Below are 26,876 nucleotides of genomic sequence, written 5' to 3'. Positions count from 1 at the left end.
CAATGTGTATTTGATCTGCCTCTACCTAAAATCAACACATATTTAGTGAATTCCAAGTCGATGAAACGAAATGAGACGACTGTTGATCTTAACTTGTAAGTCTGTAGCGAATTTTGATTAAAGATAAAACCATAGAAATCAAGACGTTGCTTTTCTAGTTAATTAATTTTCATTTGCAAATTCAGCAATGTCAAGTGAGACATTAAGCTAAGACACTAATTATTATTATTTATTAGAAGTTTAAGATTCATGTTTAATATCAAAATAAAAATTTATAAAACAATTATTTTCTTCATAATATATAGAACGCCAAAGAGATGCTCCGCAGCTTAATATGGCAATATAGCAATGAGTAAAAAAAATATCTAATGCGTTATACAATATAATATCCTAACAACACTTCGAGGGAGAGATAGAGCATTACTTCGAATGCTGGACAGTCATAAACGGAACCAAACTTATTAAAGTCATTATAAAAGTCCGTTAGTATTGGACAACTTATGAGGACCAGCCACTTTCTCTCTCCCTTACCACGTGCATTGCATGCAAGCCATGTGCTTGTGTGTGCCATTATCATACACTCTAGACTCGCCGCATACATTACATGTGTTGGCCTGTGTAAAACATATGTTGGGTAATGCAGGCGTCATAGCGAAACCTGAGACAGCAGATCAATGCTCTGAGGCAGCAGGGAGGTGAGGGACTCATTCTCTGTGGCATTAGTATCAATCCAGCCACCATGAGGCTAGTTATTCAACCTTCACCTCTGCTTAACGATTCTTGCGAGACTCGAGACATGAATAACCAGGGACTGCAATTGAATCAGAGCCTGCCTTTCAATCTTACAAGTACGAACACGGTTATGTTGTTGAACTGCGATCCTATAATACTGGCATCGCCATTGAATTGTAGTTCAAGCAGTTCGTGTCATACATATATTAATGAAGCCGAGGCATCCATGGCGTGCAGGAAATATGGTGTCTGTTGCACATTTATAGCGGGAGGTTTTACTGCTTCTCAGACAATAGGGGTACACTCCGGTGGTTGCAGGGCTTACACGAGTGTCCTAAATTTCAACCCGGCGGTGCCTGCGAGGCAATGGAACTATGGAGTAGAGATATAGTGGGCTGCACCGTTGGAGCCTTCTTGTAAAAGTCAGGCAGATTGTGACCAGAACTCTGCTTGCTCGCCCATTCTCAGTTTCACAAATTCTGTTAACACGAATGAACTTGAGGATGTCGAGTTTTCTAGCTTCAATGTCTAAGACTAAGGTCAGAATGGAGACTGAAGCTACTGGTCCTGGATAAACGTGTGCTTCAACAGGCTCTGCTTCAAGCTCTCGAGATAGATCTAGATCTTGCTCACGAAGGTATGGGTCTTTATCTCTAAATTCAGAATCCCAATCAAAAGCATGAGGGAAAAATGTAAATATACAGGTTTAAAAAACTGAACCATGAAGAGATAAATTCGCCTAATCAGCTAAAGTAGCTTGCAGATGTATATGGTCTTGATTTCACCTAATTAAACCACAACTGCCAGAATATTTTAAATTTTACTTATCTAATTTGATATTGACTTTACTGAAATTTAATTTTTTAAATTTTACTGAAACTATTTAATTTGATTATACTAATGAAATCAACCTTTTCACTATCTTCACATTTTAAAATTGTGCAATCTGTATTCCTCAAATTTACATTTCCATAAAAATATATAATTTCCTTTCCAATAAAAACTGTGCTCTCTAATTTCTAATAAATATGCATTCTCTGAGTCAATTAAATGGTTCTGTAAATCAGATATATGAACACAATAAAAACAAAGTGGACTAAAATTGTTAACTCCTTATCCTACTTAATAGGTTTCTGAGACAAATAGATAGTTCTTTCAATTCAGATATATAAACAACAAGCGAAAGGGAAAGAACAGTCAGGCCTCTGTTGTAGAGTTTGTTACTACTATGAATAACCAGAGAAAAAGGATATAGAAAAAATGATGTGAAAATTTGGTATTCAATTTACTACATTACAGTAGTCTGAAAATAGACTCTAAACATAATTGTATATGATTGAACTAGCTATTCATGATGCCAACGAAGGAATCTGCTGGTGGAATCCTGAAATTTCAGTGTTGTCTCTGAAGGAAAACGATTCGGACGACATGATGCTCTTCGAACTTCTCAATGAAGCCGCTAATCATGGATGGTCTGCATCTCATCGACAGCAGGAGACGACGATATCTGGAGCGTCTGGATCCACGGCCAGCATGCCTGTGATCTGCAACACAGAAGCAATCAGGGCACAAGGTGAAATTGTTCTGTAAATCAGATATATGAACACAATAAAAACAAAGTGGACTAAAATTGTTAACTCCTTATCCTACTTAATAGGTTTCTGAGACAAATAGATAGTTCTTTCAATTCAGATATATAAACAACAAGCGAAAGGGAAAGAACAGTCAGGCCTCTGTTGTAGAGTTTGTTACTGCTATGAATAACCAGAGAAAAAGGATATAGAAAAAATGATGTGAAAATTTGGTATTCAATTTACTACATTACAATAACGCTAATCATGGATGGTCTGCATCTCATCGACAGCAGGAGACGGCGATATCTGGAGCGTCTGGATCCACGGCCAGCACGCCTGTGATCTGCAACACAGAAGCAATCAGGGCACAAGGTGAAATTGCAGAAAAGTCGACTACAAAGCGTTGCAATTTTTAGCAGAGATAGTGCTTTTTATAAGCCATACTTCCTATTTCCATTGCAGTATTCGTGGCACCACCATGCAACGTGTAGTTGTAGTGTTTGTGTCACCGTCTTGAAAGGTGTAGGTGGCAGTTACAAGGCGGTGGCAGTGGAAACCAGGATGAAGGTGTACAGAAAACTTTGGTTAAATTTCTTGTTGGGTATACATACGCCTCAGATCTCAATGCAATTCGATTGTAATAGTCCTTTAATGCTAGCATTAATCTCCACTTCCCAAATAATGAAAACAACGCAAGTCGAAAATAACATATGCTTTTGGCCTCTTCTCCTCGGGAAGAGGCCAAATAAGATGATGAAACAAACTACCATATAGTTAACATACGCAACTGGTTGCATAAGCCGCACACTCAGTGTATAAACCGCGTGAATTAATGCTAAATATCGTCAATCCGATTACTATAGTCCCTGGCCATTGCCAGATGGCAGGGACTAATAATGCTAGAAATTTTGTGTTGTGTTGGCATTAATGTCAACAATAGTTCACTGATGATGCCGTGTTTTGCAGGGTTTTAATATGCTTCTCTAATGGATCTTTTTTTATCTGATAGTTTGAATGGTTGGCATTAATAATAATGACCTTGATGCGGCTTGTCTGACCCTTGATGATGCAAGGAAATACTCTCGTCTGATACTGATGATACAAGGAAAATATCAAAGAGAGGCCATAATGATGTTTTCGAAGATTTTGTTGATAACAACATTTATGTTGGCTAGTCTTGTCCAGTCTGCGTAATAATGTTGAGTTGTTTTTTACAAATAGCATAAATTACACTCTGTCGAACACTACATTATTAGCATGCATTGAAACATATTCCTTCCGTCTGGTGCATCAAAATCACGACTAGAACACTGATTTTTTCTTCTATCCATAGTAAAACCCATGGTAAATTCCTAAGGTTTTTATGGTAGACCCATTTTACCGTAGATGTTCCCATGGTAATTTCTTTTCTTTTCTGTTTGATTTGGTCTAAGAGGATCGATGCCTATATAAACAAATGCTAAAACCCATGGTAAATTCCTAAGGTTTTTATGGTAGACCCATTTTACCATAGATGTTCCCATGGTAATTTCTTTTCTCTTCTGCTTGATTTGGTCTAAGAGGATCGATGCCTATATAAACAAATTCCTATTGACATTTGAGTGACCAACGGTGTAGTTGATAATCTAGCATTCAAAGGTGGTTCATATGGAAATATTGATCACAGTCAGTGTCTCTCCTATAATCTGGCGCAGGTGTGGAAGCAAGGCCTCTTCTGATGCAATTGTTTGGCAGCATGTTCGATTATGATGGTGTAGAAGCGAGTTTTTTTTTCTTGTGTAACCGCATGACTAGTTGTAATGGCTTTCTTTTCTTCTTTGTTTTGGTGAGATCAGGGGTGGAGCCTGTGATCTAGATGTGTTTACTCTGTGAGGCTATGATCTAGTGAAAAATCAAGGATTATGCTTGTTGTCACTAATCCAGTGCAAAGTGTTTTTACAAAACAATTTCATGAGTTTGATGCCATCCAACCATTAATCTAATTTTTTCCTGGTGAGTCGGCAGTGAATGTTTCCAAATCAGAGTGTCGTTAGTGCGAGCACATTCATTGGACAAGCATGGTTGAAAAACTTGTATCTTATCCCCTCTTTTGGTTGGCGGATCTATGCTTGAGTTGTTGATTCATGGTTATTTACAAGGTCAAGTACATAATGGTCTGCGACTAAAGCGATTTGGTTCTTAGTAAGGTGTAACTGCTCCCAGCTCTGATATATTTGATTTGGTATGTAATCTCTGCAACCTACCTTTCCTGTAAATAAATTTAGCTGATTATTAATCTACATAGAAGGTATTTGTGTTGCAGAGTGTTGTAGGTTACATGGTTGGTATAAAGTCACGATTGCAGAAGTGTAACAAAAGTTTGTAGTAATCAATGAGTTGTTAGACTGTCTCTTATTCAAGTGGTTGTTTGTTGTAGTTACCATTGCTTTATGTTTTCTGGTATACTTAGAATTTATACTAGATACATAGAGGTTATTATATGTTTCTTGCTTCAGAGCTAAATAAATGTGTTGTGAATTAATGAGGTGCTACTGTTACATGGTGTCTAGGGTATGTTCAGGTTTGTTGTAAGAGCTTCGTTATGTCATATAGGTTGATGTAGGTTTGGTTTTGTTTTCCCTAGTTTTTGTTGTTGTATGATGTTTGGTGTGTTTATGAAAATATAGTGAAACCAGTGCTTGTTGTTGAAAACCAATTTTGATTGACAATATTTGCATTCAGAATTAGTATGTTGTTGAAGAGTTGAAGCCCAAGAAAAAGCTATTTTAAAAGTATGCTTGCTCATTCATATGAACAAGGATGATTTTATGTTGGCATAAAGCCTTGTTAGGAGTTAGTTTTTGAGGTGTTGTTGATGACAGGGATTAATATTGGCCTAATCATTAAGAATTTCTGATAGGGTTGGTCACAACTTGACTTCTCTCTCTGTTAAATTGAAATTGGTCTGTTAAGAGTGCAGTTGTTGCAACACGATCTTCATAAAAAAATATTGTTGTTGAGTATGTTTCTAATGACAGAACAAGCGTGTAGCTATTGACTGCAAATGTGATATATGGTGTTGATTTCGAAGTTATTGCTAAAGGGATTGGATCGAGTTTCAAAAAGAACGAAATGGAAGTGCACATTAAATTGGAAGTCGGTGCCTACAGCTGGTTAGTGTCAACAGTACTAAATTGAGGGAGTCAGAGTCAGTGTCTTGTGCTATCAAAATATTGTAAAAGGTGTTGGTGTTTTTTACTCGTCTTTTATTGGTGGGTGCTATTAAAATATTGTAAATGGAGTTGGTGCATTTTACTAGTTGATGCTAGCAAAACTTTATAAGGGAGCAGGTGCTTCTTATTAGTGGGTGCCAGTAAATTTATGTAAAGATTAATAAAAGAAAAATTATAATTATAAATCTTTTTAATGGATCTTATTTATATATATATATATATATGTATATCGTGATTTGTATTGTGGTTCTTAATTTCATCCCTAATGTTGTTGATTTATTAAATATCGTTTTAAAAGTTGTTAATATATAATTACTGATCAAATTAGTTTTATATTGATTTACACTCCATATAAATAATATTTTTACAGATAATAATCTTAAAAGATTCATTTATTTGTGAGATAAAAGATTTAAGCTTGTTGCAACAATTTGATTTTTAAAATCTATGAAAATGTAATAATCTACTACCCTCTCAATTTGATCGTATGACCAAGTACATCGTTAAGGCCACTAAAAATAGATTGGTTGAGAAGTGGTGGGCTGGGGTCCTTTCGTATGAGGGGGTTCAATCTTCCGCGTCAGTTAATTTGAGGAAGAAAGAGAGGGAGACGAGTCGAAGGATCAAGGAAGTGCGAGGGAAACTTACGAAACTGGCGACGAAATGTCGAGGAAGTTTTTGAGCAGATGTTGCCGGTTTGAATCCTCACTCAATTGCAATTTCTTCCTCGGGAGATTGGCCTCCTCTCTCGGTTGGAGGAATCACGGCACCTCCGTAATTTCCACTTAGGATTCTAGTTATTTCCTAATTTTTACTTAGGATTCTAGTTATTTGTTTGGAAAGTTTACTAATATTTTTTGGATTTTGATGTAATCACAATTCTTCTTAATACCAAAGCTAAGCTTGGATCAGCTGGACCCAGTTCCATTCCCAGAACTAAATCTAAACGGTATCCGAAAAATCACTTCACCTCTGTGGAATCCGTCCTAATTCCTACCCGGGGATCCTAGAAAACCTCTTCACTCCCACTCTCCTCCTGAAATCAACATACCGGAAACAATAGATTTGAAAATCGACGGCGTCGACGAAATATTATTTTGATTCCTCCGAGCTGGCTACCAGCCTCCTTCCGCATAAAAGGCTCCCGGCCCCTTCCCGTACCCCTATTCCACGGTAACGTGTAATAAAAACAAGAGGCTTGCCAGAGGACAGATCGCAGCAGGTGAAGACAACAAGAACAAGCTAATTGAAATATAAGTTTCCGGAAGCAAGTCCCAGCCCACTCAAAATATATATTTCTGCGTTGGTTCACGACTACAGCATAAGAACAAACAATCTAAAATATAGTTTTCCCAAAGCCAACATTAACTAAAATATTTTAGAGTTTTAAAAGCCTACGGAAAGTAAAATATTTCAGAGAATTTATCTTCAAGATGAAATTTTAGCCAACGGAAATCATAATTGATTTAGAGGGGAAAATCATGTTGAAAACGAAATTCTATAGTTTGAAAGGATCCTCACTCATATCCTAAAATGCAAACGTCTGATTCAAATACAGACTGCTAAAATATTAATAAATTATCGAAAAGAGACTTTATAATTTTGAAAGTAATTAATAATATAATAAATTATAAATATTTAAATAAGATATAAATAGTTAAAATTAATATTTATAGGATAAATTATTGTTCTCAAAATATCGATTATTATTATGATTTCACAGAGTTAGATTAAATAGTTATATTTTTAGAATGCATATTTTCACAGTTATAATTTATGTTGAGATGAAAGTTTATGGAGAAAACTATTTTAACAAGAGATGAATATTTCACCTATCACTACAGAGAGGAAATTATCCAATAAATCCTTTCCCGAGGAAGGGACTCATCGCTTTATCTTCGGAGAGCAAAGACACCCGATTTCATAGTTGATGATGGGTGAAGTATTTTATGTTCTTTCTGTTTCTGGTGATGAAGTGTTCATTTAGAATGACATTTTATCATTTTTTAAGTCAATTTTCTCCAATAATAATTCTCATCATAGTTATATATGTATTTGGAAAAAAACTATTACAATAAAAATTAATGTTAGGTTAAATAACTATTGTCATGATTATATATATTTAATAAAAAGTAGTGATTATATATATTTAATAAAAAGGTGGTGAGATGGAAATCCAAGATTTCTCATTTTATCTTGGTAATAATATTGTACTTTTGTCATTATGATGAAGAAGGAGAAGGATGTTTACTTCATATGGGGTTGTTAGGTTCTCCTCATGATTATATATGTATTTAACAAAAAAAAAATAGTGGAAATAGAGATTAGAGATTTTTAGTAGAAATAGTGGAAGGATGTTTACTTCATATGGGGTTGTTAGGTTCTTGTCATGATTATATATGTATTTAACAAAAAAATAGTGCAAATAAAAATTAGAGATTTTTTATTTTCATAATATTATAGTAATCTTGACATCTCCATGAAGAAGGAGAAGTCTCTTTACTTCACATAGGGTCATTGGGTTGTAACTCTAAAAGGCTGGTTGGGTTAGTGTAACTTTAAAAGAAGCCACAATACTTTGAAAGAAATAACATGAAAATTTAACAATTTTTTTTTGTTTATGTAGTTAATTAAAATAATATTATTAAAGTAAAGAAATACAAGTTTTATTTTACTATAATTTTTATTTAAATTAGTGACTAAGGGATGGAACACATGAAAGACTATGTTATATTTTTTTTTCTAAAATATAGATTACTCTACATATATTTTCTATTGCATTTATTTATTATATTATATTGATTAATTTATATTATTTTTTCTAACACTAATTATTTAATGTACTTTATTTAATACTATTAATTTAAGTCATAATAACATATTAAACAATGTTAATGTTTATATTGATAATAATTATAAATTATTATAACACTTGAAAAAAAAATTATGCTAATTAAAAATTTATAAAAATTATGCTAATTAAAAATTTATTACTAACATTTTTTCTAATGTTTTTTTGGATTTTTAATCACAATTATATATATGGTTAAGAGTATGTGTTTCCTCTTAAGAGGTTACAAGTTCAAACCTAGAGGGGTAGAGTATGTATGCCTTCTTCCGCTTGGCATTCAAATAGCTAGAGGGGTAAAGTATGTATACCTTTTTCCGCTTGGCATTCAAATAATTGTGTGAAAATGGGTCTCTTATCTCACAAATAAGAAAGTCTTATACACCAATTAAATATCCAACTTAACCCTGACTTTAAAATTAATAATAATAATAATAATAATAATAATAATAATAATAATAATATAAATACATTGATTAATTTATACAATTCAATATTAATAATTCTAAATATCCCAAAAAAACGGAATAAATAAACGAAAACCGATGCGTATGCTAGGACTCCCATCGAGACTCAGAAACAATGGGTAAAATATTGATTCAAAACCAAACACTTCAACAATTACCTCCACACGTCACTGCCAAATGTAGAATACGTATAAACCTAAATGTCAATAGGGTGTAAGATAGTTAACCAAGACACCATAAACATAGCTTAAGATATGTGACTGGCACCTTATAAGGATTCTGCCACCAACCTCCTTCCAATGTTAACCACGTCGTCAACCACACACTTAACCAACGCCACCTCAAATCTGCACACAGTTTGAAAACATGGCTGAGTCAAACAATCAAACTTTCCCATTTAAAGAAAAAAACAATCAAACAAACAGCTTTCAATTTCTGAAAACAGCCCACAAATATCAAAGGAAGGAGGAGTCAGTCAAACCCTAATTTGCGACTTGTGTTGTGTTTTAATTAGATTGGACAGTTGGAACAGAGAAACTTTGCATTTTTCAATTCCTTTTGTTCAGCTACGTCTGTGATGACGTTGGAAATCGTGGGCAAATGGGCTTAAAGATACGCAACTGCCAAGAAGCCAGTTTGTAAAGCGAAGGGGTGCTCCTTCCCCTGCACACGCGTCGCAATAAGGAGTAAGGGGTGCTCCCTCCCCTGGACACGCGTCGCAATAAGGGATTACTCGTTGAGGAACCACACAGGAGACAAAAGACGATTAGGTATAAGATATGGCTTCCACCATTTCTATGCAGGAAATACCGGTCAGAAGAAGACAAAAGAGGGCCCTCTTGTTAAACAAACCGCCTCTGCGTTGCAGATCCTCTTCGCCTGTTTGTCTCCTCGCTGGGTTGAAGAGTCATTGCACACGGAAATAAAATAGATCTTAACAGCGTCCTCGTGAGTCCCTGCGTTTTTCGTCTTTGATTTCACTGTAATGAGATGAAAAGACGGGCCTAATACTTTTCAAAGCAAGTGGACACATTGAGTAAAGTACAAGATAACTAATACAAATATGATCTTCCCTGTTGGTACGTCATAGGTATCTTTATTTACCATCCAAGTGTGCTGAAAAAGTAGTTTCCTATGGAGCGAGAAGTTGCATGATGTTTCATCATATGGAGAAAATAAAAAGCATAGGAAAGCTGTATCGAAAGGAACATGACTAGGTTTGTAAATCATGGGAACTTGACAAACGAAGCATATTCTGTTAAAGGAAAACCAGAGTAAAGAAGACCAACTTATTAGAGAAGGTAACGATTTGTAAAATAAAAGAGAATAATTACTAGCTAAGAATATTTAATTAAAATTAGTGTCAACTCAATATTAATTAAAATTCGTTAAGCCTTTCAATTTGATGAAATTATTTGTCCTCATATTATCAATTTACTCTTGTAATTATAAAACCTCTTCAAAAGAAATAACATTTAAAAATAGATATTTAAGTGACTCTTCAAGGGTATTGCATTTAAAAATAAATATTTAAGTGACTATGCAAGGATATTTGTCACGCCCCTACACCTGCAGTGGTCTTCCAACCGCTTGTAGCAAGGTGCGACACCACCGAATGCTTTCTTTTCGCCAATACTAACATTCATGGACTACGCCTACTTTCACATTAACATTACTTAGCTTGTGTTTCGCAACCAAGTAAATATGCAATTATCCTTTATACTTAATGAAGCCCATACTCATTCATTATCCATAGCAATTATAACAAGAACATCAACAATTGCAACAAGTATAAAGGGGAGGGGCAACTCCCCGTAATGTGAGTCTGCCCGACAATATATTAAGAATATCAGTTTACAATACAAGTGTGTCTTGGCTAAACCAAGTCTCACGCTTAACCAAATATTACAAAGAGAGGCAACCCTGCCTTTTACAATCTTGTGCACCTCTTGCACAAAGGGCGGTGCTCACCCGAGCCACCTAGATACCCTTGCCAAGCCCTACACACAATCTGCACATCCGCCCTAACCCGGGCACACCTTGTCCAACCCACAACCGGCTTCAAGAGACACTCCAAGTGCACCTTCAAGACTTGTGCATGAGGTATGCGCACTACCTCTTAAATCTGCGCACTCCTTTTCCTCTCTTCCTTGTGCGAGCTCCAAGTGCGAGTTGATGGTCTCCAAATGACTCAACGCATGTTTATTTATATGTGTTTCAACACAGTTTTATGGTGGGCGGTGGCACTCCAGTCGACCCCCAAACTACTGTCCATACACCCCTGCGCGTGCCCATATATGTGTCGGCCTAGCCACACATCTCTCCCACGTTCGCAAGGTATAAATCCTCCATTCGCCCCACGCATTTGCTAAGTGTCGTAAACTGTCCACTTCTTTCGTCGCATTTCCTCTGCAACATTGTCGCATGTCCGTTCGGTGCGTGCCCGTCGTGAGCCCGCGCACCCGCCCGTGCGTCCGCGCGCCCACCCGCGTCCTCGTGCACGACGGCTTCACCCGACGCCCGTCACACCATCGCTCGGAGGCTTTACATCCTCCTCCACCTGAAATCGTTGTCGTCCTTGACAACATACCATCTCGGTAGCCATCCACCAAGATCATCATCATCCATGATGTCGACCTCTCCACATAAGGCAAACATCCCTGCAACATATGTAGAGCCTCATCTCCATCATGCCTCGACTTAGTGACCAACTGCCACCAAGTTCACCATACTAAGGTATGCACCTCAACGGTATGCTCTCCATCAGAAGTAATCTCGATCCATGATTACTGACCTCGTGTCACAATCTCCATTGCAACATCTCATGTTGTCCTCATCATGTGTCCCCATGTGAACCTCTGCCATGATACTCCAGCACGATGCTAACATATCTCTGTACACTTCCAGACCCCATGTCTGAACTAGTTGGGTAGCTAATCCAACCATCACACTCAATCCATGAGAGTGAACATCCTCATGCCATCATCAACTGTTCCTCAAACATCTGCCACATCCTTGACTCATCAAGAATCTACCTCCATAATCCATGCTCAGGTCCATGGAAACTCCATCCATCTCATCTGCAACATGTCAAGATGCTTGATGCCAAGCCATCCCTGCACCATCAATCATACCTGCTCAAACATGTTTAAGGACTCACTGCCATGAGCAGCTAACAATGAGCCCCATCTTCTTCATCCATCTAAGAAGATGTAGAGGGAGTAGAGCCTGAAGGCTCTCCCTCACTAATCAACTTGATCCACCTATCAGGATCCTCGGTCTCCATCCTTTGTAGATAAGCAACCCAGTCTTCCCTCTAGACATCCGGCCTCACATATACCTCCTCCTCCTCATCATCCTCCTCCACCAACTCTAGCCTTCTTGTCAAATCCAAGATGCTATCTGAAAGTGATCTAATGACCAATGACTGCTCGGCAAGCTTTGTCTCAACAGTAGACAACCACTTGTTCACCTTCTCCTTATCCTCCATTTGCATCACTCCCAATTTACAATCAGGTCTTGTCGCCCCAATGGTTGGCACACCAATGGGTACATCTTCCCTTCCATCATAAATGTAGAGCTTCTTCAAATGTGGAACAATCATAGCATCAAATTGTTTCATAAACTCCATCCCCGATACAGCCTCATAGTCATCAATCCGCACTATAGTGAAGTCCACCTTCCCGGTCCATTCACCAAGTGTAGTGTCCACCCTTTCAGCTATACCAAGAATCTCAATAGGAGGAGAATTCACTGTCTTCTTTTGTGCCTTTGCCGGTAAAAACCTCAGCCCAATTCTTCTCGCAGTTTCAACCATGAAGTTGTGAGAAGCCCCACTATCCACCATAGTGAGCATATCAGCACCTCCAACCTTTATTCGAACATACTCCAACTTGTTCCTTTCAGGATCCCTTCTAGAGGCCACTTCCGTAGTAGCAGAAGCACCAAGTATCTGCATCATCCCCACAGAAGCATCTTCATTGTTTCCATCAGACTGTGCAATAGCGGCCACCTTCGATTTGGAGGGACAATTCTTCACCATGTGTGGTCTTGCACATATCCAACATTTCAAGGGCTTCTTCGTCTTCGAACCATCATCCGATTTCGAAGCATCGTCCTTTATTTCCTTCGACTTATCGGACTTCTTTTTCTTGTCATCAGAAGTCTCATCATAGTGGTCCACCAACCTATCAGCCGCAGCAAAAGCCTCCTCAAGTGTCCTAATCTTCTGCCTCTTCACCTCATTGCATGCCCAAGGCTTCAACCCAATAATGAAGTTCCAGAGCTGCACTTGCAAACTCTCGCTGGTATGCTTGTAGGCTTCCGGTCTGCTTTATGTACTTAATCTTCGTCCTTGCTTCCCACGTTTCATCCTGAGGACTGAAATGGGTTTGCAAATCCTTCTTCATGCCATCCCACGAAGTGATCTCATCAGCACTGGCATTGACAATCTGGTCCACCCTCCTTCACCACCACATCTTAGCATCCTTTGTTAAGAACTGAGCAGCCACCTTGACTTGTGTCTCACCATCGGATAGACTCAACCGTTCCAAGTACTGCTCCATGTCCCATAAAAAGTTGCCAAGAGTTTTTGCATTCCATGTGCCATCATAAGATTCTGGTTCCTTGACCTTCACATCAGGCACTCCTCCACCTGAGTTATGCCTCACGACCTTCTTCAACACCGCAATCTCATCCTTGGCTTCATCAAGAGATTTGTTGGCTTTGTCAAGAGATTTCTTCAAGTTCACGATCTCTGCAAGACCCTGATCCCTTGCTTTTTCAACCTCCTTGACCTTTGTCTCAAGTTGTGTACACATAAGATCAGTGTACTCATGCTATGTTCGGAGCTCATCAAATTCTTCCCTCAGCTTCGAGTTGGCCTCTTGCTCCTTAGTGAGCAAATCCACCTTCGTATCCCAGGAAAACTCCATGGCTTCTATTCTTAACAACATCTTCTCCATAAGTGATAGAGTCTCGGTTTCATGGCTAGACCCAACATGAGACCCAGCTGCCATCTCTAATAGCTTCTTCTTCCTTTGCGATCTAGTCTCGACCATCCAATAGTTTCACCCTTCAATACCCGGAATCAGCTGCTCTGATACCACCTGTCACGCCCCTACACCTGCGGTAGTCTTCCAACTTGTAGCAAGGTGCGGTACCACCGAATGCTTTCTTTTCACCAATACTAACATTCATGGACTACGCCTACTTTCACATTAACATTACTTAGCTTGTGTTTCGCAACCAAGTAAATATGCAATTATCCTTTATACTTAATGAAGCCCATACTCATTCATTATCCATAGCAATTATAACAACAACATCAACAATTGCAACGAGTATAAAGGGGAGGGGCAACTCCCCGTAATGTGAGTCTGCCCGACAATATATTAAGAATATTAGTTTACAATACAAGTGTGTCTTGGCCAAACCAAGTCTCACACTTAACCAAATATTACAAAGAGAGGCAACCCTGCCTTTTACAATCTTGTGCACCTCTTGCACAAAGGGCGGTGCTCACCCGAGCCACCTAAATACCCTTGCCAAGCCCTACACACAATCTGCACATCTGCACTAACCCGGGCACACCTTGCCCAACCCACAACCAGCTTCAAGAGACACTCCAAGTGCACCTTCAAGACTTGCGCATGAGGTATGCGTACTACCTCTTAAATCTGCGCACTCCTTTTCCTCTCTTCCTTGTGCAAGCTCCAAGTGTGAGTTGATGATCTCCAAATGACTCAACGCATGTTTATTTATATGCGTTTCAACACAGTTTTATGGTGGGCGGTGGCACTCCAGCCGACCCCCAAACTACTGTCCATACACCCCTGCGCGTGCCCATATATGTGTCGGCCTAACCACACATCTCTCCCATGTTCGCAAGGTATAAATCCTCCATTCGCTCCACGCATTTGCTAAGTGTCGTAAATTGTCCACTTCTTTCGTTGCATGTAGATCGTATGATCATCGCATTTCCTCCGCAACATTGTCGCACGTCCGTTCGGCGCGTGTCGGTTGTGCGCCCGCCCGCGCCCTCGTGCACGACGACTTCGCCCGGCGCCCGTCGCACCATCGCTCGGAGGCCTTACAATATTAGTGCAATTGGAACCATTAAAAATATATATGGTTTAATTTATATTTAACTATTGATATTTTTTATTTAGAATATCAATAATTATTTTAATGTTACTCTTATTATTATTATACTTTTATTTTTTATTTAGAATATCAATAATTACTTTAACGTTATTTTTTTATTATATTTTTATTCAACTTTAAAGTTTTTTTTATTATTATTATTTTTTAAATGAAAACTCAATTCATATATATACTACTTCATGTCTGCATTTTAAAATCTCAAATTAGAATTTAAAATATTTAAAAACTTAAATTTAATAAAAGAAATTCTTAAATTCCTTCACATAAAAAGCTTAAAGAAAAGCGACTTCGAATTTACAAAGAAAATCTCATTTTCATTCATCACTATCTGTGTACATCTCAAACGATCAAAAGTTCGCTCCTATGGAAGGCTTAAAGGAAGGCCACTTGGAATTTACTTTCGAAAATTTCACTTTCATTCATCACTATATGTCTGCAGCTCAAAAGGTCGTCTTTAGCTGTCTATATCTCAAACGACCAAAAGTCCGCTTTGTCTTCCCACTAAAAGGTCGTCTTTAGCTGTCTATATCTCAGACGACCAAAAGTCCGCTTCGTCTTCCCACTAATTTTAAGAAATTACCGGACGCTCACCGAGTTTTGGTTTCAGCTTAACGTAATACATTACAATTCACGGAATTGAGAGGTGATGTGAAACCTAACAGACATGTTTATAAGACTCTTAAAAGGTTTAGAATTTGCAATAAAATTACATTTAGCTGATATATGTAGATGATATAGGAAAGCTAAAATTGTGAAATGTCGTATTCCATTGTGACTAAACCAAAAAAAACAACAATCTATCCAAGTGTGAGTTAAAAAGAATTCAATCGGTAAGTTTAATAAAAAGTAAAGTGTAAAAGAATAATGTCCTTGATTTTTTTTTTGTGATTTTAATGAGAGGAGATGTATTATAATATAGCATAAATTTATTTTAATTTTGGATTTATTAAATGTGTAGAGAGATTATATTTTGAGATACAAATATTTGTTGAGAAATTTGATCTCTCTCAACTTTTAATAGATATTGAATTGAAATAGACTGATGCTTATTTTTTTTTCAGAAGAAAAAAACAGTATTTTCATTCATATGAATATATCATAAGAAAACATCTAAACTAGATTGTAGCGCAAGGAACATCTACAATGTAGTATCCAAATCTAACCGAACAGGTTTGCCCAGAGTCCTATCCTCATCAAACCTGTGGCATCTGCATCAATACAAAAAGATAGAGGAAGAGTGAAATAGAAACAACATATATGCAGAGTTACAAAATCATAAGAGCAAATATATCATCCATGAAGACCGTCCATAAGCTCCTGTATGCCTATAATGGAAAAACTGTCCGCCTCCATGCTAATTCTGCACATGTGTTGACTGTAGGATAGAGTTGGGGACGCCATGGTAATCCGCCAGCCCGAGCATAAACGCTCTGTCATCCAAAAAAGGATATGAAATTGATGACTCGACGGCAGTATGAAGGAAGCCCAGCCGTTTACACCCTGTGAAAAGATATACAATACATCATCTGTTGTCCAAAACGGCAGCATGAAAGAGGGCGAGCCAGTAAGGACTAAGAGGAAGCGAAGAATAGTCTGTAACCATAATGTAGAAGCATTCCAGGAGATAAAGGGCAGGCACATCGGCGGATGTAAAAGGACAGCAAGTTTAGGATGGATCAATCATAGCAGAAATAAGGGACAGGGTGGAGGAGAGAGGAGCCCTGCAATCCAGGAAGATGCAGGCGTTCCGCCATTTCCACAAGGTCCAGCAAGTGAAAATGAATAAGGATCTCCATGTAGGTCTCTGATCCGACCACCACCTGAATGCATCCGGAACCGATGAGAAAACCTGTAAGGGAAAACCATATAAAGAGGACAGATTGAGCCATATTTGTGACGTAGCCGGGCATTGGAAGAACATATGGCAGTTTGTCTCTGGCGCTTGGCAGCACATGCAACATCTTCCGGGGCCAGTCCAACCTTTTCTCTGGAGAACCTCCCAAGTCAGGTTCCTGTTATGGAAAACCAACCAAGAGAATAAAACAGCTTTGAGCTGAACAGAGGATTTCCATAATTTGAAGGGAAAGGGGGGGCCCGGCAACACCGGGAGAGATGAGGGGATAGATGCATAAATATCTTTGACACGCACGGCCTGGTTGGTGTTCCCACAGGACCAGACTAGCTCATCTTTATTACCAGATTGGGAAGTACCTTTCCTATCAAAACAGAGAGTGGCAGCAGACCAAGAGGGCCGCAGAGCAGGGGGCAATCCGAGTTCATCGCCATCCTATTATTATTATTATTATCAATAATATTATTCGTATTTATATAAATTTCACATGACTATATATAAAAACAAATGTTTTTATTTTAAATTTTATTAAAACCTTTATAATTCTTTTTATTACATGTTTATTTTTTTTAAATTTAAGCTATTAATGAATTTTAAATGTAAATGTAAATATAAAATATAATAAAACTGAAAGAAATATATGTTAGTCTTTCACCTAAAAAACTAGTAATTTATGTTTCATCTCGTAAGGAATTCAACAAAGGAACCAAAATTCTTCTACCGGAGTATTTTATAGGTATCCATCTTAAGCAAAAAAAACACATTTATTCTTTAGAGTCTAGATGATCAATTTGATTTCTATTGGTGCTTGGTAGATCTTAGGAGGATCAATTTTATCTCTATTGGTGCTTGGTAGATCTTGAATTAAAATGGATCTAGGTTGATTGCACATCCTGTATAGGGGAGATGTTTAGGATTTAAACTTTTTTAAATTCAATTTCTTTATATTATATTTTTATTTTTATTAATAAAATTACAAATAATTTTAGATAAAAGAAAACCATAATATACATATCACAAAAAAAATATGATACATAAATACCAATTATAAAGTAATATCAATTTTATCATATAAATTAAAATAATTCTTTAATTATATTTAAATTTAATTAATAAGCACATACAAATTTAATACTTACAATATTACGAGACTATTAACCATGAATATTTACTGCATTTTACCATGAATATTATTAACTTCTAAATATGATTTGTTACAATATGACGGGCCAATACCATGGCTTATCAATACCAAGTGCCCAAAAACCATAAATTATTTCAAAATGAAAATATTTTATAAACATTTTACTTTAATTTAGTTTTATAACATTGTTTAAATTAAAACATAATACAACAATAAACTAAAAATATAACAAGATTTTTAACCATTTGTATTCACCTCATTTTAGAATGGATATTATTAACTTGGATATTATTAACTTGTAAATATGTGTTGTTACAATACCATGGGCCATGACATGGCTTATCAATACCACTTACCCAAAAACCAGAACTAATTTGAAAATCGAAATATTTTATTTTCATTTTATTTTATAGCATTATTTAAATAATATCTAAAAGCAAAAAGATATGGGGAGATGTGTAGTGGTGTACATATTTGCAAATATTTACATGTCGACTCAATTAAAAAATAATAAAATTTTAAAAGATGTTGTAGTGTCATTTTTAATATTTTGACTCCATCAAATAAAATCTAATTAAAAATAAATAAAATATCAATAAAACATTTTGATTTGGTCAAATTACGTAAAGCTAAAAATAAAAATAGAATAGAATAAAAAATAAAATATAAAATTATAATTATAATTAGTAATAAAAACAGTCTAAATTTGTCTTAATTCTTGATTTACCAAATATCAAAAATAAAAACTAAATCTCTTCAAATATTAATCTCTTTTAAAATGAAAATAAAATTGATCTTTTATAACACTTAATAGATCGTAAATCTAAATTAATTATCAAAAAATATCAAAATTTTAATTAACTAAAATCTATTCCATTAAGAAAATTAATAAAATTTTGATAAACTAACCATGAAAAGTCCAACGGTATGCCCGATAAAAATAATTAAATAATAAGTGGTTTCTTTCATCATGCTTTCTCCATCATTTCATCGAGAAATCAAGCTTATCCCAGTCTCAATCTTAGCTTCTCCTATCGCAGAAGCAAACTTATATCACATCCTTTTGTTTAAAACGGTTAACCATCTCGCTTTGATGTCAACTTATACAAACATATATACTAAAGCCTACCATGTTAGACTGTACATTATCGAAGTCAATCAAGATTACGAATCAAAGTTATTGTTAATTTGTAATTATCAATCCTTCCGCTACTTCCCTTTGCAATGTTCGCGCACATCCTCGACCACAAGCTTAACCAACGCCGCTTCATATCTGCACACAGTTAGAAAACGTGGATGGATCAAACAACCAATTACAGAGAGCCCAACACTAATTGAATCATACCACCATGTCTGTCCTTAACTGTCCACCCTCTGTAAACACACTGCTGCTTGCCATATTCTATATTAGTAATTAAATAGGCAACTTTCTTCTTCACCCAACATTACAGATATCGATATGTTTATATTCCTCATAAACAACCAATTAGAGATAGCTAAAAACGAATTGAATCAACCCGCCATGTCTATCCTCAGGTGTCCAGCCTCTGTAAACACAATTGCTTTCCATATCTTATACTAAAAATTAAACAAACAAACATCTTTCTTATAAGTGGCATGTAGGATGTTGATATGTATATTTCTCATAAACAACCAAATAGAGAGATCCAGACACTAATTGAATCATCCACCACGTTTGTCTTCAAGTGTCCACCTTACTTAAACACAAAATAGAGAGATCCAGACACTAATTGAATCATCCACCATATTTTTCTTCATGTGTCCACCTTACTTAAATGCAAATGGGTTCATATTTTCTTTGAAGCATAACAATTGGTATTCATTGAAACAAAAATAAGAAATTACATAAAGATTACATCCGTTCCATCCATTACCGGAAGGCTTTGATAGCAAAAGCCTAAAGCAGAGGAATAGGCTTTTTCTCACAGCACAAGAGAAATAAAGTACTCACAACAGGCATAGACAATATACCAAGGAGTCTAAACAACAACAGAAAGGGGAAAATAATTTAAACCAAGTCTAAACAACAACAACAGAAAGGAGAAAATAATTTAATCCAAATGCGTTGCATATGAGAGCCAGAGGCAACAACAGAACATTCATACCATAAAACATTCATTGATACAATGCATATGTAAGAAGCAGCTAGGTAGTGCAAATTCACACAAACAACTAGGAGCCTATCAAGGATATCCAAATATCCACTATCATTGGCAATTGACTAAGCCGAAATTGGAGAACTATCCCAAAATGTAAGCACAAAATAAATAGCATGTAGAAAACAGAGAGCTGTTGTGGTGAGCAAGCTCTGACCAAGCTGGAGCTGTTGAGGTGAGCCAGTGTTCCATATTTTATACTGGCAATTAAATAAATAGTTTTTTTGTTCTACTAGATTCCATTCTTATAAGTGGCATGATGGATATTAATATCTTAGGTATATCAACAATAAAGCAAACAAATACCAAAGGACTGAGATACGATCTTTTTCTAAATCTAATTTAGTTAACTCACCCATTTGTGTCGTCGAGGGTCCAGCCTGCAAGATTAGACAACGTGTGGAACGAATTTTTCCATGTTTCAATTTCTTCTGGACTGTGAATTCCGCTACTGCGATAATGCTGGAATGCTTCGGCATATGGGCTGCAAGGTCGCTCTGGGTGACGCACCTGCGAAGGAGTCACTTTATAAAAGAGAGGGATGACTGTTCCCTGCACCTGGTTCGCAATGACAGACACTTCGTTCAGACACCATATGGAGGTTGCAAAATCTGGGGAGAAAATAGGAATTCTAATCCGGCTGCACTCAATGGCGTGCCTTATAGTTGGATGGATATTCTGACCCTTTTTCATTTCATGGGCATCGTGGAAAACATGGATATCTTTGTTAACTGTGAGTGCTCTGTAGAGATGATCTACGAAGCCTTTCCTGACATCTGAGCCTCTGAAGCTCAGAAATACGTCATATCGCCATGCTCTCTGCAATCCCACTACCATTGAAGAAGCGACTGAGATTAAATCCCCACTTCGTTATTAGAGATGAATCCGTTATTTGAGAAGAGGTAGGTCGTGGGGATTTTTAGAGAAGAGAGGGGTCTACGGATCCGATGCCGTCGATCGTTGAACCGCCATTGTTTTGTTGCGTGTCCGTTGACTTATGCTTGTGAGTGGGAGTTCGGATCCATCTTCGAAAGATGGAGGAAAGTGTGAGGTGATGTCATGAAACTGGTGATGAAATGTCCAGGAAGTTCCTCATGCTTTATGAAGTCCTGCTTAAAATAGACAAAGCCAAATTGGAGCCCTCAGTTATCTGCAAATCTTGCCAGTTTGAATCCTCACTTAACTGCAATTTCTCGGACGTTGGCCTCCTTTCCCAAACTCCACATGAAATCAACCTACTGTAAACAAAAGATTTGAAGATCGATGGCTGGGATGAAATCTTATTTTGACAACTACCTGCGTAGTTGATCCGTCCTTTGGCCAATGGAAACTTTGAAAGCCAGAAATTTAATTTTAGAAATTTTGGTTAATTTTACTAGTACTTACCAAGCATAAAATATTTCGTAATATCTTTATAAAAAACATATTAAATTTTTTAATAATTTTATATATCGCATAAAATAATTTTATAATATTAAATTTAGGCTAAAAATAATTTTATAATATTAAATTTAGGCTAATATTAAGATGTTTTTTTAATTTTTTGAAAGATACAGATTTTTAAAAATTTTGGCTTTACTATGCAAACTATAAAATATTTGGTAACATCTTTATAAAAAAATATTCAACCTTGTGATTTTATATATAATATAAAATAATAGTGTGGATGACCTGTTGTCTTTCTATCTTTTCTATCTTTTTAGATAGAATTTTTTTGCTATGATATGTTTATCCGTGAAACTGATATCTACCTTATTCCTCTAAATCAAATATTGTTCATAGATATAACTAATTCAAAATTGATATAATAAATTATTTAAAAAAAATAAAAAATAATACCATTATATCTTACCTAATTCACTTCATATAATGACAAACTGGGGGAAGGGGAGAAATATGACATAGCTTATTGATACAGTGAACCCTAAATAAAAGGAAAAAAAACAGAGGCCCACCCGGACTATACCTAGTTCACGTCATATAATGACAAGCTTGCCAAAGCGGATAAATCGCACGACACCTCGCCAGCTTGAACCCTAAATGCCATAGGAGTAGGAAAGTCCTGTGCAGGGTAGACTGAAGGAGACAAAGAGGAACGCAGCTCCTTCCGCCGTTGCGTGTGGTGATCAAAGTTCAAACCACCGCCTCGACATTTCCGGTTGGAGACGTTTTTTTCTGGTTTGGCTGGGCGTACCAGTTATCGAATATGGAGAAGAAGGATGAAATAATCAAGAACCCCATCACCAAGTCAAAATGGGGAGATGAACAGGGTCCTGCAAGTTCTATCTCCCTTCCTTCTTCAGTATGATTAAAATAAAAGATGAACATTTTTACCCCTCCTATGAAGTAATCAAACAAGTGACAGATGTAGAGTGCAACAACATAAGAGCGATGTAATTAAAATATGGTATTCCACAGGCAAAGAAAGTTCAACGAAAATATGCTCGTGTATTCGTTCACAGGAACAACGGAAGTACAATTTCGTTAAAAACATAATTTTCCTGGAGCATGGAAAACCTACGGAAATTAAAATGTTTTTGCTGAGAAATTCATCGTGAAAATGGGATATCTATAGTGTTAAAAAACCCACTGAAACTGAAACTATAGCTAATTTTACGAGAAATTCAGGTTGAAATTGGAATTTTATAGTCTCAAAAGCTCCTCCATAATATCATAAAGTACAACCATTCAAATAGTGTAACGGATTCTTGAAAATGAGAATTCTTTCGTTTGAAACTATTAATAACACAATGAAACACAGACAATTCAAAGATGATTTAATAGATTAAGTATTAATATTTATTAAACTAGAAAAGACAATTCAATTATATATATATAACACCACGTTAACGTTTTGTATTCAGACCATGGTTATTAAAAGCATGTGTACTCTAATTTGAAATGAGAATTTTGGAATTTTATTGTTTTTTAAATAAAAAAGTATGGATGGTCATAATTTGAGAATGTTTTTTTCTTTTACATAATTTAATGGATTAAATATTTTCAAATTGTTTTTTGCGTTTAAAAGATTATATAATGTTATTCAAATGTCCACTTTATTTCTATTTTACAAAGTTTTAACATTATATAAATTTGTATACCATGTAAATTAAATGGTTGGAAATGTTAATTGGCAACTTTTCATAATAAACATCAATAATACTTACTTTATTTTACATCTCAAGTTGTTAAAATTTAAAAATCATATGAATTCACTAAATTATAATTTTTTCAAGCAGAGATTATTTAAAAGTATTATTATTAATGACAAAAAGAATTAATATATAAGTAAGAAATATATACATTCTAAGGAAGTATGTAAAAAGATTCTTCCATGGAGATTCACACCATTTTATTATGGAGATTCCTAATTTGTAAGTAGAATTTGTTACAATATCATCTGCGAATACCATGGATTCTTGCTAATATATACCTAAAAAGCCATATCTCATTTCATATGGGGCTTATTCATGTGACATTTTCTTAATTAATGAATTCAATTAAAACGCAAAAAATTACTTTGGAAATAAGTCTCAGCCTTTGATTTATGTATACTATTAAAAGATATCCCTACCATCCACCTAATAATTATTGATAATGAATCTAACATTATGGAAACTCTATTTCAAAATAGACTACATAAATGTTTTGATGATGATTATCCATGTTTATCAACTATTTAATTTATATAGTTAGACTAAATATATATACAATTGAAGTTTGCATAAAAATATTGAATATTATCAACTTAAATAGCTCATAAGGCTAGATTAAATACCTATTATCATAGTTATATGTATCCACTTGAAAAGGTCGAAGGAGTTGAGCTCAAGTGATAGAGCCACAATTTACAATAATTTCAGCACACAAATAAGGATGCAATAAGTATTAGATTTCAAAGACGGGAATGTTGATCAGGGTAGGGAAACCATAAGTTTATATTTATTTGAATGTTTCATTGCTAGTAAGTTATTGTTTGTCTTTTATACGGTTTACACACATTGTTTTACAAATACCTCATACGTGATAGGTTCAAGCACATAACAAACTTCTTCCAATATATATTTCAATCCAAATATAAATGCAAGGAAACATTTTTCCACTCATCTTGCTAAAAACTTCACAACTGATGTTCATATGTTCATTGAAATCATAAAAGAAAGTTCAGTATGTGACTAAGTGCAATTTTTATTTGACATTTGTTAATTAAATAGTTATTATCCAATATTAAAAGAAGTGCCTTTGAAATGAGTATGAGATAAAAGCATTGTGCAGGAGAATAGTGTGCAGAACAAGGAACAAAAACTTTTTCCCTCCTACAAACTTCCGCCATACACCTACCTCTTTGATTTTGCAAAGTGCAGAAATGTAAGTGATGACAAAATTACAAATTTAATATATTTAATTAAAATATTTTTGTGAGTGGAATGTGTGTGGAGGTCCAAAAGAAGAAACATAGATCAACAACAAATTTTCATCCTGATATCAACTAAAATGAATCCAACCGACATAACTAGATATACACGGAAACCGTGCTTGAAGGATTTGATCATTTAAAAATTGTATCAAAGTAGAAACATTGAATATTGACATCCATGCTTCCCAGATACTCTATGAATTTGTGAGTTCACAAGTTTGAACTAAATACTTACTATGAAATATTAAATGAAGTGTTGTGCATGAAAACAGATGTGTGAATCAATGAATATAAATTTTGTCTTGGAATTTTTTGTAACTACGCATACATTTTCCCTCTGCACACTTCTTCCTGCAAAACACTGCATATTAATCAATTAATTAGTGGTTTTGGCTTATTAAAGTTTCAACCATGAAAGGTCTAGTTTATATTTTTTTTGTAATGAAATGTGGGGAATATGTGCGAAAGGAGAAACATGGACGTTGACAATGACATTAACACTAACACATGGACTCCTAGTGTGTTTGCCTCTTATTTAATTCTAAACATCATTTGATTTTAAAATTCTAGAGATTAAGTTTTGTGGGAGAACATATGTATGGATTCTTTAGTGTGTGTAGAATAAAGGATATGCCGAAGAGGGGATATGTACGTGAGAACGAGAATGCGGAGGGAATTTTTTTTGATAGCCATGAAATTATTTCAACTTTAAGCATAAACTTAATATCCAATATTAAATGAAGTATCCTTTTAATGCATGTGATAAATAAGTGTTGTGCATGAGAATGGTTATGTAGAACAAGGAACAAACTTTGATTTGAAATCCTCTGCATTTTTTCTTACATTTCCCCTTTGGGGCATGAAAAGTTTGGTTTTTGTGTATATCAAATTATGTCGCTGTGAGATCACTTTATTTGATATCAAGATGTAATGGAGTTGTGGCAGGATTACTTTGTCGATGATCCGATGTGAAATTTTCAAAAATATGTTTGAAGGCTTTTGATTGTTTAAAAATTGTATCAAAGTAGAAACATCAAATCCTTGTGCTCATTGTTCCCGAATACTCTGTGCATTTGTGATCTCACATTTGTGAATTAAATACTTATTATCCAATATTGAATGAATTGTCTTGGATTATTAAATTTTAGGACATGAAAAGTTTGGTTTACATGTACATTTTATTTAGTATACACATGCAAAAGCGTTATGGTAAAATGACGAATATTATTTTCTCTCGAATGTTCCTGTCGACAATGCTGGATATCCATCAATTATGGGGGTCGCTTCGATGTGAAGTCCTAATTAGACCTCACACCATTTTGTGTAGGGGCCCCATCCGAAATATCGACCTGATTGCCATATATCTCAAAGATGTGACTTGTCTCTAACTGTCAGCATGGGAGAGAGATGGAATGGTTTCCTCGAAAAGCAAGGGAGGTGTGCTTGGTGAGAGTGCAGTTGTGACTGTGTAAAGGTTCTTCTATTGCAAAGTGGGGTAGAAAAGTGAGCCTCCAAGTGAGAGGTAATAGAACTAGCTAGGAAGAGACACCCATGGACCAGAAGGATCTGCCTAACATCCAGCAGAATAGTCCACATCGGATGTGAAAATCTTTGTAACCAACAAACAGGGAAAGATATGTCTAATATCCCTTGGAATAATCCATAAGGATGGGACAAAAATAACAAACATAACAACACATTCTAAAGAAGATAAGAACTAAAATAACCGAAATAGTTGAACTATCTTAGTACATGTGAAAGCAAAAATGAAATACAAATGTCCACAGAATAGTCTTACAAACATTCATAGTCCATGCATGAAGAATGTGTTGGCCTTAAAGGTTTTTGTTATTAAGAAAAAGTTTTGAGACACATGCTTACAATGTAAATCACTAGCCCCAATAGTGGGACATTGAAGCCACTCCTTTCTCCTCAAGGAACTAATTGATCTTTGTAATGCCTTGCGTGAGGAGCTAAGGTGAAAAGTCATTTCCTCATACAATGAGGGGTTATATATAACCAAGGGGTGATGTTTCCCCTTTGTGACTCTTTGACTACCCTCATGACTATTCGACTTCCTATGACTTTTCAACTTACATGACTCTCCATATTCATGTGTGTCCTTTAGACTTCCACTTTAAAATACATTTGAATATGATGTACATTGTCTATAATAGTGATGTTGACCATTCATGACATGACATGACATGACACTGCTAACATCGACTACTTGGTGATGTGGCAATGTCAAGTCATTATTGCTATTGTGAATGATGTATGCTTGAGAA

At 35.7% G+C, this 26,876-nt stretch overlaps 2 protein-coding genes across 2 annotated transcripts; one reads left to right on the top strand and one right to left on the bottom strand.

Moving 5' to 3' along the window:
* The first annotated feature begins 739 nt into the window (after positions 1 to 739).
* On the top strand, positions 740 to 1,123 carry LOC149166952 (wall-associated receptor kinase-like 20). Its single transcript, XM_089430309.1, has one exon. The coding sequence runs from the start codon at positions 740 to 742 to the stop codon at positions 1,121 to 1,123; it is 384 nt and encodes a 127-aa protein (XP_089286435.1).
* Positions 1,124 to 2,564: 1,441 nt separating this feature from the next.
* LOC149166951 (toll/interleukin-1 receptor-like protein) lies at positions 2,565 to 21,008 on the bottom strand. The gene is made up of 2 exons (XM_089430308.1): positions 20,527 to 21,008; positions 2,565 to 2,649 (listed from the first exon to the last, which is right to left on the bottom strand). Exons 1-2 carry the CDS (start codon positions 21,006 to 21,008, stop codon positions 2,565 to 2,567), a joined length of 567 nt encoding a protein of 188 aa, XP_089286434.1.
* Positions 21,009 to 26,876: the final 5,868 nt, after the last annotated feature.

The sequence above is a fragment of the Pinus tabuliformis genome, chromosome 5_1 (genome assembly GCF_031772625.1).
Source record: "Pinus tabuliformis cultivar Carrire ecotype Pingquan chromosome 5_1, CPIR1, whole genome shotgun sequence".
Taxonomy (NCBI): domain Eukaryota; kingdom Viridiplantae; phylum Streptophyta; class Pinopsida; order Pinales; family Pinaceae; genus Pinus; species Pinus tabuliformis.
The sequence above is the reverse complement of the archived record's forward strand: the minus strand, read 5'-3'. Positions and strand labels throughout refer to the sequence as shown.